The sequence below is a fragment of the Myotis nattereri genome, assembly GCF_964212035.1.
Source record: "Myotis nattereri genome assembly, chromosome: 3".
In the NCBI taxonomy this organism is placed as follows: domain Eukaryota; kingdom Metazoa; phylum Chordata; class Mammalia; order Chiroptera; family Vespertilionidae; genus Myotis; species Myotis nattereri.
Genome location: NC_138077.1, coordinates 56,500,647 through 56,517,565, shown reverse-complemented (window position 1 = coordinate 56,517,565; position 16,919 = coordinate 56,500,647). Strand labels below are relative to the sequence as shown.

Sequence of the window (16,919 nt, the reverse complement as noted above, 5' to 3'; positions counted from 1 at the left end):
GCTGGTGTGTGGGGTTCAGCTATTCTGAAGCACAACCATCTCCAAAATTGTGCTTTTACTCCAGCCGAACCCTTGGGTTTTGAGTAAAGTCAACCACCTTGATTAAACCATCAGGACCAATTCTGTTTGGAAAAAAAAATATATCTGAGGTTAGTCCATTTAACAATTCCTCTTAAGAAAGATTACATAAACTCTCCCAATGAATTCTGCTGTGGCTCCCACCCTCATCACCCTCTCTCTCTCTCAACCCTTGACTGTTTGCCCCTCCTCGTCCACTCCTACCCACTGGAGACACCTGAACGGGAGCTGGCATCATCTGGAGGACTTATAAGACACAGATGCCTGGGCCCTGCCTCCGAATTACGGATTGGGGCGGTTCAGGATGTAGCCTGGGAAACTGCATTTCTAACAGGTTCTCAGGTGCTGCTGTGCTGCTGGTCTTGGCAACACTCCATCTCTGTCCTATGCCATTCTCCCCTTTCCCGTGCCCCTTCTCTTTTAGGTCCTTATCTCTTGTTCTTCGCAATCTATCTCTGTTCCCAGATCGGTATAGTGCAGTAACCTCAGTATGCCTTGCCCTACTAGGTTTGTTTTCCTCGTATTCTTTCCCCTCCTGTTGGTAAAAGCTTACTTACACTTCCTGTTCAATGTAGTTCAGCATTCGGCTGACGTGTGATGCAGAGATCTCGCCGTCCACTTCAGCAATATATGTGTAGAGAAACTGGAAGGTGCTGAAAGGGATCCGGGCAGGTCCAGAATCATGGTCACATGATAAAACTTCACATGCTATCTGGAGAGTTTTGGAAATGGTCTATAAAGCCATAAGATTAAATAAGGAGAGAGTCAGTATTCCAGAATAGATTCCTCAGATCAGTTTAGATACAAGAAAGAAAACAAAAATTTTGCTCTTATAAAAAGAAGTGGGAATTATATAATATTCTGGCAAGTTTGAATTTTTTACACTCAAATGCTATTTAATTCAATCAAAAAATCTTGTCTACTGGGTATCTTTATTTTTTTAGAGAGAGATAGAAACATCAATGATGAGAGAGAATCATTGATTGGCTGTCTCCTGCACGCCCCCCCCCCCCCCAATGGGGATCAAGCCACCCGGGCATGTGCCCTGACTAAGAATCAACCATGACCTCCTGGCTCATAGGTCGAGACTCAGCCACTGAGCCATCAGGCGTGGGTATCTTTTTTTATTTTCCTTTTCTTTCTTTGTTGGAGGGATACTCTCAAGGAATTAAAGTTTATAAACTGCTGAATATTTAAAAAATATTATCTTAATTCTTTAAAATATTTATTATTTTAATCAGAACTTTATTCAAGAATTTGATTTGCAATCTACAAAATTAAAATGATTTATTATTATTATTCTCCAAGCTTCTCTCCAAGGGGATGAGGTCATTATCAGAGAGATACTTTGAGCAAATGCCACAGGAAGAGAGGAGAACGGGGTGGAAGAGGAATGCCCCAGGGAGATAAGAGTCCCAGATAAGGAAAAGTGACACTGAACATCTCAATAAAACTAGCTCTTCTACTAAAACACATGGATCCATATAATCAGAACCACCCAGCACTTTATATGACATAACACTAACCTGGTAATTGCTGGGAAAAATTAGTAGATGATGAATGCCAGACATTTTAATGGAAGGGTTGAAACTTAAACATTAAAGGATCATGTTCAGAACTGAGGTTTTACTTTTTAAATTTATTTATTTCTTTAATATATAATTTTTATTGATTTCAGAGAGGGAAGGAGGGAGAGAGATAGAAACATCAATGATGAGAGAGAATCATTGATTGGCAGCCTCCTACATGCCCCCTACTGGGGATCAAGCCCACAACCCCGGGCATGTGCCCTTCACCAGAATCGAACCCGGGACCCTTAAGTCCGCAGGCTAATGCTCTATCCACTGAGCCACACCAACTATGGCTTACTTTGTCTTTAAGTACACCTACCCTTTGAATAAATTTCACAAGCAAGAGAGTTGTGCAATGATGGATAAAGGAAAGAAATGATTCAAAGAAAGGATTGCTTAGCTCTGAGTTAGCAAAGACAGGTCAGCATGTTTATCTTGGTGGTTTACTAAAACAGATGATGTGTAGAGTCTTCTTACATACTCTCCTACGGATCAGGGAAAAGTTAATCCCAAGTAGTGAAACTGGGTGAAAGCAGCAGCAGCTGCTATAACTCTCCAAATGGTTGGCCAGCATTGTTCTTCATTGTTCTGCAGCTTCTGTTTGCTGTTCTGCTGCCTTCCTCTCCCTGAGTTATTATGAGTGTCTAGATGGTGTTTCTTTAAATGTGGTATGTGTTACCCAGGGATGTAAGTTTGTCTGTTGGGAGGTATATGAAGATGCTGAATAAACTTGGCCCATCTTCCTAGAGTGACAGTTTTACCTGATGCCAGGTAATGTAAACATTATTTGCATTAATTAATTATAATTGATCTATTATTAATTTTTTTTTACATTTTACAAACATGGCTATTTTATGAAATAAAATTTTCAACATATATGAGTTTTAAAATGATATACTGCATGATGTAAAAGAAATCTTATGTTTCCAGCAAGCCACTTTCATTTCTTCCCTGCCCTTGGGAGTCCTCTTCTAGAAATTGCTGTGAAGCACTGAGTGAGGCCAGGCATCAACGCAAAGGCTATTGGGAGGCCAGGCATGCAAGGAAGCTGGGTGAGAGGCTGTCAGTGAGAATGGAGAGCATGCACGTAGGTGAGGTCAGCATGATAATGTTTTTGGGTAGATTTGCAGGCATGTATGCACTGAACTTCATAATTTCCATCCATAGCTCATTCTCTCTGCTTCTTAAGAAAAAAATAGAAAAGAAAAAAACAAAAAAACAAACAAGCAAACAAACAAAAACCACCCTACTCCCATGCTGCCTTTGTCCTGGTGTTCTCTTCCTATATAGTCTCATCCAAATTGAGGTGTTGTTATGAGGTGAATTGTGTCTACCCAAAGTTCATATGTTAAAGCCCCAACTTATATTTGGAGACAGGGTCTTTAAAGAGATAATTAAGTTAAAATGAAGTTATTAGAGTGGCCCAAATTCCATAGATCTTATGTCCATATAAGAGGAGGAGGGGAGGGAGGAGGGAGAGAAAGAGAGAGAGAGAGAGAGAGAGAGAGAGAGAGAGAGAGAGAGAGAGAGGAGAAATACATGCATGCACACAGGAACAACCACATGCAGAAAGAGGGAGACATTGGCTATTTACAAGCCAAATGAGACTGTTGATCTCGGATTTCCAGCCTCCAGAACTGAGAGAACATAAATTTCTGTGGTCTAAGCCACCAGCCTGTGGTTCTTTGCTATGGCAGCTCCAGCAAACTACTATAGATGTTTTCTACCCCAAAATCTTTTACTGGTCATTCAAAGAACCTTCAAATTCTACTGCCCTCATAAGATTTTAAAAATTTTAATATATGGATGAATAGAGAAAGAGCTCTCTGGACTGGAGCTTTTTGGTAAACTTAAATAAATCTAAAGTCAACAGCAATCTGCATTCTGATGCACAGATCTTTTTGGTCAGATGGGGATCCACTTCATAGAGATAGCCTTTCAGCCTCTTATGAGCCTCATTTTCAAATTTAGAGGTGAAAGTCTCAGAAAGTGAATTATTTGCTAACAAAATATGTCATTCCTTCCAGGAGCACAATTGCACAACCTCTTCTTTTATAAAATTGGTCTCAGTGGAATAGGAGGTGTAGGCTATTCTAGGAGAAGGGGGTGCTGAAAAGGAAGAGGAATACAGGTCTTCATGTAGCATTTTCAATCATGTGTGTAGACTCAGAGAGCTCACGACTAAAGTTCCTGCTACCTAAAATCGCTGCCACTAGACTTTTCTATAAGGAGGAAACTGGATTTTCTAAGTGTCACAGAGATCATGGCTGGCTGGCAAGTTGGCAAAGAAAGGAGGGATTTCTGGGCTTGCCTCTAAGGGTAAATGGATTAACTAGAATGCAAGCCCTCCTCTAGCTGGCGACACCCTGACCACTCCCACACTTATGTTCCTAGCAATAGTCTAACACAGCGGTTCTCAACCTGTGGGTCGAGACCCCTTTGGGGGTTGAATGACCCTTTCACAGGGGTCGCCTAAGACCATCGGAAAACATATATATAATTACATATTGTTTTTGTGATTAATCACTATGCTTTAATTATGTTCAATTTGTAACAATGAAATTGGGGGTCACCACAACCTGAGGAACTGTATTAAAGGGCCGCGGCATTAGGAAGGTTGAGAACCACTGGTCTAACATGAAACAAATGGGTATAACAGTATTGGTTCCTGGATTCACACAGTGCCCTTTGCTTATGGACTAGACCTTCAGGCTGACCTCTGGATATCCTTTGACATAGAAATGATGAGGGGGCAAAGTCTGCTACCCTAGGACCTCCCAGAATTGGAGAGTCTCCAGAGTGAGGCCTGAGTGTGTCTCAGAGGAAGCAGGGAAGAGGGAATGGAGATGTAAGGATCTCATGGAACATCTAACCTAACGTCAGCACTTGGCAGGGAGGTAGAAAGATACAATTCACTTTATGGTTTCCTCTCCCCAGTTTGGGAGGCAGCCGTATCAAAGTCAACCTAGTGGCTGCACCGTGAGCTGAGCCCAGGGAGGGTCGGAATTTGACTTTCCAGGGTCACTCTTGGTTACTGTGAGGTATGTGGCCAAGGAGAGGACACAGACACCTCACGAGGTGGTGAGGGGCTGTGAAACAGACCAGCAAAGTCAGAGAGCAGGTGAGGGCAATCCGGAAGAGACTCCAGGAGGCCCTGAGCACCAGCGAGAATAGAGATGAGCCAGCGGGGACTGCTGTGCAGTGAGAGAGGTGGACCAAAGACTTACATTGCAGACAGCGAGCGACCACAAAGATGAGTATTCCAGGCAGATCAGAGGTGCCAGAGGGGACCAAGGGTTGTGGGAAGCCTTTCAGCTGGGTGTTCTAAAGTCCTAGAGTTGCCCCTTTCCTAATATACTCAACTGCTATCTTTTTTTTTTTTTTTACAGTCAATTGATTATTTAATACTTTTTCCCCAATTACTGTTGACATCCCATATTATATTAATTCAGGTGTACAGCACAGTGGTTAGACATTTATATAACTTATGGAATGATTCCCCTGATAGGTCTAGTACCCCCTGACACCATACATAGTTATTACAATATTATTGACTATGTCCCCTCTGCTGTGCTTTGTTTACATCCCCAGGACTATTTAGTAACTGCCAATTCACTGTCATCTTAAAGGGAGGAGCAGTGAGGAGAAGCCCGAGGGACTGGGCAATTCATCTGAAAGCTGTTGCAGTTATTGCATCAGACGAAAATTCCAGAATTGGATTGATTCTACTTATTTTCTTACTTCACCCTTTGTGGGTGGTGTAGATCAGGCAAGTTGGAATTACCTAAAATAATTCCCCCCACCCCCGAACATCTCTGAATGTGCTATGAATAAATTCGTGGCCCTGTGAGACTTTGATAGAACTGTCAGTTTCTGTATGTTCCCGCTGTGATTTCCCCCAATCCTCGGGGCTGTTTCCACAGCAGTGTGATGGTGCTGAGTGGCAACTCCCCTGCCCAGCTCACCTGCCCCTGCTGCATTTCCTCGGCTCCCTGGAAGAGAGTATTTACTCATTATATAATGTTGCCATAAAGAAAAACCAAGACAAAACACAGATGGCCCCTCCTCTCCTCCTCTCAAAGAAATGGTTAGGAGGAAAGTTGCAAGGGAAATCCTTAGGAAAAGGTGGGCTACAATCTTTCTGGTACTTTTTCCCAGAAACAAAAACGTCACATATGCATTTCAAGCATATTGGAGAAGAAAGGGTAAAATCGTGCTTAGATACTGAATGATTCAAAGTACCTTTCATACCATTTGGTTTTGGTGGAGACAACACTTCTCTCATTAACTTTTAAAAAAATATATATTTTACTGATTTTTTTACAGAGAGGAAGGGGGAGGGATAGAGAATTAGAAACATCAATGAGAGAGAAACATCCATCAGCTGCCTCCTGCACACCCCCTGCTGGTGATGTGCCCGCAACCAAGGTACATGCCCTTGACCGGAATCAAACCTGGGACCCTTGAGTCCACAGGCTGACACTCTATCCACTGAGCCAAACCGGTTTGGGCTCTCTCATTAACTTTTAAACTTGTATGTATTTCAGAGATTTTAAAAAACCATGTTTCTGATTAATCTTCATTTAAGTTATAACAGTGTTTAACAAGAGTGAGTCACGTATAAGATGATACCTAAAGCTTTTAAATATATATATATATATATATATATATATATATATATATATGGACTGGTTGCAGTATCTTCTTCTTTAAAACAGGGAAATGGCTTTTCCAATTGTAAACCAAGTGAAATTTGGAGAAGACATACATTTGTATGAGCATATTGCACCCATGATGATATCATGACTGTAAGTATAGACACAGCCTCATTTTTCCTTTCCTGCTCTCTGACTTCTGATTTTTTATCCAATGATGCTCATCAAATAGTTTCATATAAAGTTACACCTCTTTCTAAAAGTCTCTCGTGCATATCTTCTAGGTGACTGGAACCCAAGTGTAAGCAAACCTGATTCTACAGCTGGGTCTTGGTTATCTCTAGGAATATGAATGGAGGGGGTAAAGTGGTGATGGAAATAAATCCAAGTGCAAGGATTGGAATTCATAAATAATCCAAAAGCCACATTTTAGTCAACCTCTCCCAAGAGACTGGTGACAATTTTCCTCCCTTTTTCCTCCTAACCCCTGCTTCTGGCTGATGAGCCAGCAAGTGACTAGTTCGGACAGGCGAGGGGGTGGACAAGAGCAGGCATGCTCATCACCAGACTGTGTGCACAGATGTACTGCCTATTCAGACCCAAAAGAGAGGCTTTCCCTTAAGGACAAAAAAAAAGCATTAAAGCTAACTTACAACACCAAGAGAGCTGCAAGCAAGGGCTAAAAACTTCAGCCACTCAATCTCCTCCGTGAAGCGGCCCACATTCATCACACTATTAAACAGCTCTGTTGGGAGACTCAGCACCTTCCACATTTGGGCCAGCTCTTCGACATGGACAATCAGTCTGCCACCAACCTGCAGGGTAGGAGACAGATGCAAGACAGAGCATGAGGGGACAGGATGAAAGCATGCCCTGAGAAATACCTAGCCAGCAAAGGCTCTGTGTCTTCCCAGCACCTGGTAAAAGATGGGGGTGTCAGGGCATAAAGGGGACTGTGATTGGCAGTTATCCTTGCAAGGGTAGAGAAATATTCAGCCAATGATGAACCTGCTAAGGTAAATTCAATCATTTTAACTTCAAATGTCATACTTATGAGAAAAATGTACATTTATATTATATTGTAATTTTTTCTGATGCTCTTATCATCTGCTATTTCATCCCTAGGTTGTCCCTCGAAGGCAGATGGGGCAGCTGAAATGAAACCAAGGGGCAGAAGACTGTTTGAGACTCAAATTCGTGGTGAAACTGGAACTAGGTGGTAAGTCTCTTGCTGCTAGACTTCATTCAGTTCTTTGCACCAGACTTCACGTGCACCCCTCCCCTCTCCTAGGAATAACATCGGGGTCGTGTCTAGATGCTTCGTGTTGCTTGGCCCCAGTTCCCCCAGATCTCTGCCATGCCCACTGCACAAGGCACTGGGTGGTTAAGAGGAAAAAGGGAAAATGGCCAGTGTTGGCCAACAATGGGATAAGGGTACAGACGCTCCAGTGAAGTGTCACTACGCCTTCGCAGGCGCATGCTAAGCTAAGTCAGTCCCGAGTCACCCCGAACGGCTCTGTCCTGGATCCTACAGCAGGGTCTAAGGTGCTAACCCATACTGCCTCATCCATTCACCAGACAGCTCCCAGGGTAATGCGGCAGAGAGGAGAGCCAGGGCTATCCTAAAAGTTAGTCTGTGGCCACACCTGGGACACCTGGGAACAATATATGCCCCTCCCCAACCTGCGATGGTCCTCATCTTATGATCTTGATCAGTAAGGGAGACGCTGTCAATGGGGTGTGGACCTGCACTTTCTGGAGAGAAGAAGGGATTAGCACTGCACGGAGCCCCGGGACATCCCACCAGCTTCAGGGAAACCTGGGATGACCTCACTGACAACTCAGCTTACTGCCCATTTCAACATCATTCCTATTTCCCTCGGGGAAGAGTTACTTTCAGTGCACGGTTTAGTGAACTTCAGGATGCTGCTGAGGGGCCAGCTGACCCGGCAGCGGGACAGTGGGCTTCTATCCGAACCCGCCCAGCCTCGACATTGTCCCCACACCTCCGCTGGATGCTGCAGTGTGGCCCTTACCCTCGCATGCAGGATCTTCAACAGCTCAGGTGTAAGCTCTGCCCAGTTAGACGAAGGGGCTGGCTCAGACCGCTCTCTCACTGAAGGAATCTCTCCGCGGCACATAGCCCCAAAATAACTACAAGAAAAATGTTTTTTTCATTGACAGGCACATATGCAGGAAATTTTTGCTTGTGATGAATTAGATCTGTATTTTGTCTTGGAAACACTTTGTGGAGTTTTGTGCTCTAAAATGCTGCAGATTTGTAAGCCACATAAAACCATGTGCTAAGAGCTTTCCAATGTCTGAACAGAGAGTGTGCTCATAGGTCATGCTCTCCTTTTTCACTGCAGTGAACTGCAAACTGACTCTTCATGGATAGCTAAAAAGTTTATAGCACACAGTACAGTACGGGAGCAGGCAGGCTATAACAGTGGAGTGTTTTCTTACATAAATGTCAGGGACGATACCAAGGAATGTCATTTTTCTTGCTATAAAACAGCAGCACAAGAATAAAATGGGATTCTAAACCGTTGTATAGTATAAAACAATGTCTGCCTGTGATGCCTAAGAGAAATTAGTTTTCTGACACGTAGAGGTCATACATAACACGTAGAATGGAGAACTAAACAGGCCTCATTTCTAGCAAAGCAACCGCATTTCTGTCTCTTTTTATGAGTGCCACTGGCTTATTTTCCTCCCATTTATAAAAGCGTCGTGGTGGCCCAACCCAAGAGCATGGGTGCATTGGCTCAGCGCCTCTGGAAGGCTCCTCTTAGATTCCGTTGTGTGCCTTCTCCAGGTGTCCACCTGCTCCCACCACCTGCTCAATTCACCCACTCAACCTCACCTCCCTTCCCCAACCCACCAGCTCCACGCGGCAGCTACTAGCTAGCTACTAGGAGGCCCTGGCACAGTGAAAATTGCCGGAAAATGGCCTGGGCGGTGGTCTGGTTAGCTCCCCGCTCCTGCCTCAAGTCCCAGTTCCCCCGTTTCAAGGAGGCACTTGGTCTAAAAAGCAACTTCAAAGCCGAGAGGCTTTCTGTGTTAAGCTGCTTCAGGCCGGGCCGCCAGCCATGTCTGTGTAAGCTCCTTCCCTTGAGCAGCCCCTGGGGCACCTGCCTGACAGAGGGCACCTGCGTTTGAGGCACGTTTTCAGCCAGGCCAGGTGCTCTCCGGCCCTTATCACTGCTTTACCTAATTTCTCCAGAATGTGATGTGTCCTGTGTGGATACGTCAGTTCAAAGGAGCACGAAAGAGAATGACATTGTCCCCAATGACAAAATGCAAAAGGTCACTGGTTGGGGCGAGAGTTTTAACAGCAACGGAGGAAGCTGTCTCGTGAAAGGAGTGGACCGGCTTGGACTAGTCCCACGCTATCCACCGCGTGGGCTGACGGCAGCCCTACCCTAGGTGCACTGCTGCCACCTAGTGGTGAGGCCGGGGCGCGAGGCCCTGGCTTACACCTGCTTAGCCGGCCAAGCTCCCACATGCTCCATTCCACCCCACCCCACCCCCCCTCCCCCGCGCAGGGGTTGGGGTGCAGAGTCAGGGTAGAGTGTACGTATGCTGATGTGATGTGATAATCTAACATGTTCATTGCCCCAGAACACTTTGCCTGTTGCCCTAACTCCCTATTGTTCAGTCTGGTTCGCTTAAGGGCATCTTATCTTCAGACCCAGTTTGATGGATTTATGTGTGGAGTTTAAAGCACCAAAGCAATGCAAGAGCTGAACATCACATAGATTACACTAACCCAGTGGTTGGCAAACTCATTAGTCAACAGAGCCAAATATCAACAGTACAAGGATTGAAATTTCTTTTGAGAGCCAAATTTTTTAGACTTAAACTATATAGGTAGGTACATTGTTATTAACTTAATTAGAGTACTCCTAAGCTGGCCTTTGCTAAAAACGTCCTCAGTCTGACTGAGGTACGTTTGCTGAGGTCGACCCCTTCCAACTCTCCCATCCACACTCGTCTTGTATACTTGCTTCGTCTATCTCCTTTCGTTCATCCTCTCTATATGTCCAAACTATCTCAACATGCCTTTCTCAATCCTGGACACTACATCTTCTTTCACTCCACAACGTTCCCTAAAATTAACTTAATAAACTTAAAGTTTTAAGTCAACTTCGCACTGTATGTGCGCGCCCGCATGTGGTATTTTGTGGAAGAGCCACACTCAAGGGGCCAAAGAGCCGCACGTGGCTCGCGAGCCGTGGTTTGTCGACCACTGTGCTAACCAGTACCAACTCCCAGGCTGCAGCCATGACAGCCGCCTCACAGTTTTCCAAGACCCTCCCTCCTCCACGCCCCCACCCCCCCAGCTCCACCTCCAATGGGAATGGGTGGCGGAAGGTGAGAAAGGAGCACCTACTCCGCAGCCCACTGGATGAGATCTGGTGGCTGGGTCCGGATCGCAGCTTTGGTAAATTGCTTCAGCAATTCCGGCAGCTCCGGGGGAATGCATATTTGCTTATCGGTCTGAGGCATTGGTTGGTTGACCTATTGGCAGACAAAAATAAATAAATAAAATGGTCATTCTCTGAATCACAAAATGACAGGAATCCTGGACAGGAGGGCACAGAGCCTGTTGGACATGTTCAATACTGGGGAGTTCACCACCCACAAGACATACTAGTACATTCTATAGTTACACAACTCCGAGACGAGAACGTGGTTGACTAACCCTACTATTTGTTGTTGTAAATAATTCTGCCCTTTAACATAAAAACACACAGAATACTTACTCATTTAAAAAGTAGGGATCAACAAGGAGTAAACAAAATAATGTCATCCCAAAATATTGGATATCTCCTTCCAGAATTCATTCAATGTAAATAGTATATGTTTATATAAATAAAAACGGGCTCATGCAAAACAACTTATTTACTCCACAGCATTTCATGAACATCTTTCATATCATGCAACTCTTATTGGCCAAGTAAGAGTGTAGCAAAATTTACTATGTAGATCCTCTATTATTTGACATTAAGTTATTTCCAAATAAAAATAATCATTAAGCAGGCATTTGATGAACATCTGTCTTTACATCTGTATGTACTTATCTATCCTAATTGTAAAAAAAGAAAAGAAAAACAAAAACATGTACATTTCACTCAAAAAGTTCCAAGACAAATTGAAACAAAATATGAAAAATCCATACATGGTATAAAGCTCTATGCACAAACAACAGTTTAAACGATTTTGTTTGCTTTTTAGTAGAGAAAGAGTCTAGGGATTCTGAAAAGCCCCTCCTCAAAAAACCCCTAGATGTTAGACACATCCCAGCAAACTGTACCTTTCAAATTACCTTGTTATGTTGCAGGAAAGCAGGAGAAACTAAGTGCCAAGTAAAGTGAATAAAGCAGAAATCAGAATGACAAATGACAAAACTAGGGGCAAGTGTAGATGCCAGAAACTTGAAACTTTCAGACAAATGGCCAAGTAAGTTGGAAATAGACCAGGTCTTGGGCCTACGTAATGTAAACAGCTGAACTGAAGGACTCTCTTATCACTGATCCCCTCCCCACCCTGAGACCCTCCAAGGTTCACACACCCTTAGCATGAAAGGGTGGGATTGAAAGTGTCTGCTTACTAGCAAGGGAAGTGACATAGAAATATGTTTCCATTGTTGCTTTTTGCTGGGGGCGAGATAGTCTCCCATGAGTTTGTAGCCACACACTAGGTCTAAGTTTTGAATTTGTCCCATCTACCAGCCTGGTTGGAAAATCCCAAGACAAAAAATTAAAATGGTCTCAGGTTGATGGTACTCCATTCTATTTTACTTTATGTTCTTTTATTTGGAGGAAGCAGAGTATAAAGATATTTTAGACTTTGTAAAAAGTATGCAAGTATGCAGAGTAAAATTTCAAGGATAGTTACTTAAAATGTAATATCACCACCAAACTAGTAAAGAAGAGATAGGAATTAAAAACAACAACAGCAAAACAACTTGATCAATAGAAAAGAAGAAAGGAGAGAGAAAAGCATAGACAAAAATGGATAAATAGCGTGACAGAAAAGAATCCATATACTAGTATATCAGTAATTACGATAAAAAGAAACAGTGATAAATGTCCCAGTTAAAATACAGAAATTATCAGAGTGGATTTTTTTTTAAATCCTCACCTGGAGATATTTTCCCATTGATTTTCAGAGAGTGGAAGAGAGAGGGAAAGACAGAGAGAAACATCGATGTGAGAGAAACACATTGGCTGCTTACTGCATGCACAGGGGACCAGGGGAGGAGCCTGCAACCAAGGTACGTGCCCTTGACCAGAATCTAACCTGGGACCCTTCTGTCCACAGGCTGATGCTCTTTATCCACTGAGCCAAAGGGCTAGGTCTATCAGAGTGGATTTTTAGTAACTTCAACTATAGGCACATATGAAATGACATAAGGATACAGGAAGACTGAAGATAAAAGGACTGAAGACAAAAGGATATATGATTAAATAGGCAAATAATAACCAAAAGAAAGTTGATGTTGGCATGTTAATACCAGACAAAAGAAACTTTAAGGCAAAAGGCATTCTTAGGAATAAAGAGGGCCACTGCATAGTGATGGGAGCTTCATTGATTGGAAAGATAGCAGAGATCTCCATGAGCACGCTGCAGACAGCACCGTGGCTGACTCTCCCGATGCTGGCTGGAAAGGCGATATATTGCTTAGGTTACACACATACGTCATAATATTACAATAGAGGACAACAAGTAATAAACCCAGATTCAGAATGGCTGTTATCCTGTGTCAGGGAAGGAGAGGGATGTCATCAGGAAGATGAACTAGGGGTCCCGACACTATTAGCAATGTTCTATATTTTACGCCCAATGGTGGCTGCCTAGATGTTCGTTTCATTATTTTTATGCCTCTTTTTACATGATGCATTGGATTTTGTGTTGTGAAATATTTCATAATTTAAAAGGTTACTAATACGAGTTGATTGTCTCTGATAACTTTTCAATCCATTTTATCTGCCAAAGGGCACACCCTTATTTTGTTCATATTGTCTGCATATACTGCGGAACCTCGGTTCTTAAACTTAATTCATTCCTGAAGGCTGTTCAAGAAGTAATTTGTTTGAAAACCTTATTTTCTCCAACTAAGAAAGTATATATGCTTTCATCATCATTATCATCATCATCATCACTTCTAATAAAACATAATTGATTTTGTTCATTTTAAAAGTTGTGCCTTGGTTTATATTTGTGTTTATTCTTAACTTTTGATGTAAAATATCCAAAATCTGATTCTTAATGGATTTCATAATTATATTACTTATAGAAATAATGTTTCCTTCTAAAAACAAAAAAATAATGGAAAATACTTTAAGTGGTTTAATAAAGGGGACTTAGGCCTTTAATATCTTATGGAAAACATTTTTCAAAATGTTTTAACTATACTTGAGTATAAATAATATTTATATTTTGTGGAAAAGCTAGCATTTCAATTATTAAATTGAATTATAATATTTCCAAAGTTCCCCCTTATCAAATGCTTACTTTTTCAAAAATTTAATGATTTAAAATAGCTTAAGGAAATGAACCTTATTTCCTTGAATATTGGTTTGTTGTAGTCAAAAAGGCCTATGTTTCCTTAAGTACTTTAATATGGTATTTATTTTCCCACCATAAAGTATAATTTAAATCTGAATATTAATAATTTTTAACAATTGAATTATTGTTGAATACGTTTTAGAGATTCACAAGACATATACAGAAATTAAAAAAATAAAGTTAAGTCATTTATTAGGCAATATAGTGAAGATTATTTCAAATTTGGATTTGTTTGCCTTGATAATTTTTTTGTCTGTCTAAATATTTTATTTTCGTTGAAAAAGTATCACATGAAAAAAAAATGATGCCAGGGAAATTATGCCAGAGCCTTAATAAAAAATATCTATGTTCTACAGAGTCTCTTAAGATAGTAATTCTTAAAATTTTTGGCATCAGCACCCCTTTACATTCCTAAGTTATTGAGGACCCTAAAAAACTTTTGTTAATGTGAATTATATCTATCAATATTTATCATTTTAGAAATTTAAAAATATTTAAAATAAAAGGAAATTCTTTACTTGTTAATATAATTTTATGAAAAATACAATAGTGTCCAGAAACAAAGCTCCTTATGAGAACTGAGACATTGTTTTCACAAATCTTTAATGTCTGGCTTAGTAGAAGGCAGATAGATTCTCATATCTGCTTTGCATTCTATCTGATATGATATCACACATCATGTAGCTTTTGGGAAACTCCATTGTACATTCTCAAGAAAAAAGAGAGTGAGAAAGACATATAATATCTTAGCATTATTACAAAAATAGTTTTAACTTAATAGATTCCTACCCTCCCAAAGTCTCAAGGATCCAAGAAGTCCCTGAAACTACACTTTGGAAACCACTGTTTTATGTAACTGTTACAACAGTATATACAACTACAACAATAGTTTACATCAGATTGGGTTTGGGTTCAAGAAGCTAATTAAAAAGTCACACAATTAAGAACTAAAGCCAATTAGAAAACTATGGTCCATTTACACAATGGAATACTACGCTGCTATAAAAAAGAAGGAATTCTTACCATTTGCAGCAGCATGGATAGAACTGGAGAGCATTATGCTAAGTGAAATAAGCCAGGCAGTGAAAGAAAAATGCCACATGATCTCACTCATTTATGGATAATAAAGAATATTATAACGTGATGAACAAAAAGATAGATACAGAGGCAGAGAAGCATCGAACAGACTGTCAAATTATAGCGCGGAGGCTGGGGAGTGAGAGGGGTGGGGGAAGAGATCAACTGAAGGACTTATATGCATGCATATAAGCATAACAAATGGACACAAGACACTGGAGAGGTGGGGTAAGGGCATGTGCCGGGGAGTAGGGGAGGCTGGGAGAAGGTCAATGGGGATAAAAAGGAGACATACGTACTACTATTTGTAATACTTTCAACAATGATAAAAAAAAAAGAACTAAAGCCAAAATGACTCTTACAATTATAGAATCAGCATTTACCAACCTGCCTGGGAAATTAGCACGTTTGGGACCAAGTGAAGTAAAGGAAATATAAGTGCCACTCTAGAATGATACTATTAGAAGATGCATTGATGACACTCTCTACACGACTAATCAATCACAGCATTTCCTTGCAGAGAAGTGAACCCGCAGATGTCAGTAACAGTGTGCAGGTTAACAGCACTAGTTAGAATCCTTAGAATGCTTAGAAGAATATGTTTTGCCAAAAATAGTTTTGCTAATAATACCATTTTGCCAAAAATTACCAAAATCAACTACTCAGGATGAAGTATTTGGAGTACTTTATGTACTTTAAAACAAAATTTTCTGGATTAATACAACGGTTTCTTTGCTGATGGGAAGGCTGTGATGGCAGGAAGGTGGGAATGTTTTTACTTGATATCTGTTCTCCATGTTCTGAACACCTAGGAGGCAACGAGACATTGCTTAGCTCACATAGAGTTCTCGTCTCTGTGTTCGCCTGTAGATGTAAATTCCACATTAGAGGATGTTACTAGTACAATCCAGGCTGCTATTGGTTCTGTCGATATGTTTTCAGCTTTATGTGAAGAAACAGTCTGATGTTTCCTACCAAGGTACTAGCAAAATAGAAGGTTTTCTGGAGGTTAGGAGCTAAGAGAGGAATTGGGGGGAGGGGGGGGAGTCAATGATCCTTATTGCAGAGTTGGTGGGAGAATTTATTGTTTTCAGAAAATTGGCTCACTTGACATTTTTGAGCACAGGACTGAATTTAATCAAAATTGCAAGGAATGTGTGAAAATATAATAAAGTATACCAACAATGCTCATGAATTCAAAGGAATGTGAGGTTAGAATTACTTCAATGGGGAGTTTAACTGGCATTCTAACTTCAATTCTAAACAAGTCTAATAGCAAAACATCTGTTAAGTGTCACATTATTTGGAAATACATGATACGAAAAAATTTAAGTCCACTAGAATCCGTTCACACTATCACAAGAATTTCAATGAAAGAAGAAATCACATTTTCCAAATTCTGGTTAATAGTAAGAAAGGAGCCCTAACTGGTTTGGCTCAGTGGATAGAGCATCGGCCTGCGGACTCAAGGGTCCCCGGTTCGATTCTGATCAAGGGCATGTACCTTGGTTGCAGGCTCATCCCCAACCTGGGGAGTCTGCAGGAGGCAGCTGATTGATGTGTCTCTCTCATCGATGTTTCTAACTCTCTATCCCTTTCCCTCCCTCTCTGTAAAAAATCAATAAAAATTTTAAAAAAAATAGTAAGAAAGGAGTTTCTGCCAATTGGAGAAAAATTAATAAATACCCTTCTATCATTTGCAAAGATCCATCTGTAAGGCCACCTTTCTCACTGATGATGACTAAAAGAATAGAAGACAACAGCATTAAAATGTTTGGTTTTCAGCTTTATGTGAAGAAACTGCATATAGTCATCTCAACATAAAACAGTATAAAGCAAACTCATGATAAGAAAGCAAGTTTGCCCTAACCGGTTTGGCTCAGTGGATAGAGCGTCGGCCTGTGGACTGGGGGGTCCCAGGTTCGGTTCTGGTCAGGGGCATGTGCCTTGGTTGCGGGCA

The 16,919-nt window shown here is 41.4% G+C and overlaps 1 protein-coding gene across 1 annotated transcript; it reads right to left on the bottom strand.

Moving 5' to 3' along the window:
• On the bottom strand, positions 1-10,816 carry ROPN1 (rhophilin associated tail protein 1; the record flags this gene model as incomplete). Its single annotated transcript, XM_081088187.1, has 5 exons — positions 1-122; positions 636-811; positions 6,958-7,119; positions 8,341-8,458; positions 10,701-10,816. 5 exons carry the CDS (start codon positions 10,814-10,816, stop codon positions 56-58), a joined length of 639 nt encoding a protein of 212 aa, XP_080944313.1. The 3' UTR covers positions 1-55.
• Between the last annotated feature and the right edge of the window lie 6,103 nt (positions 10,817-16,919).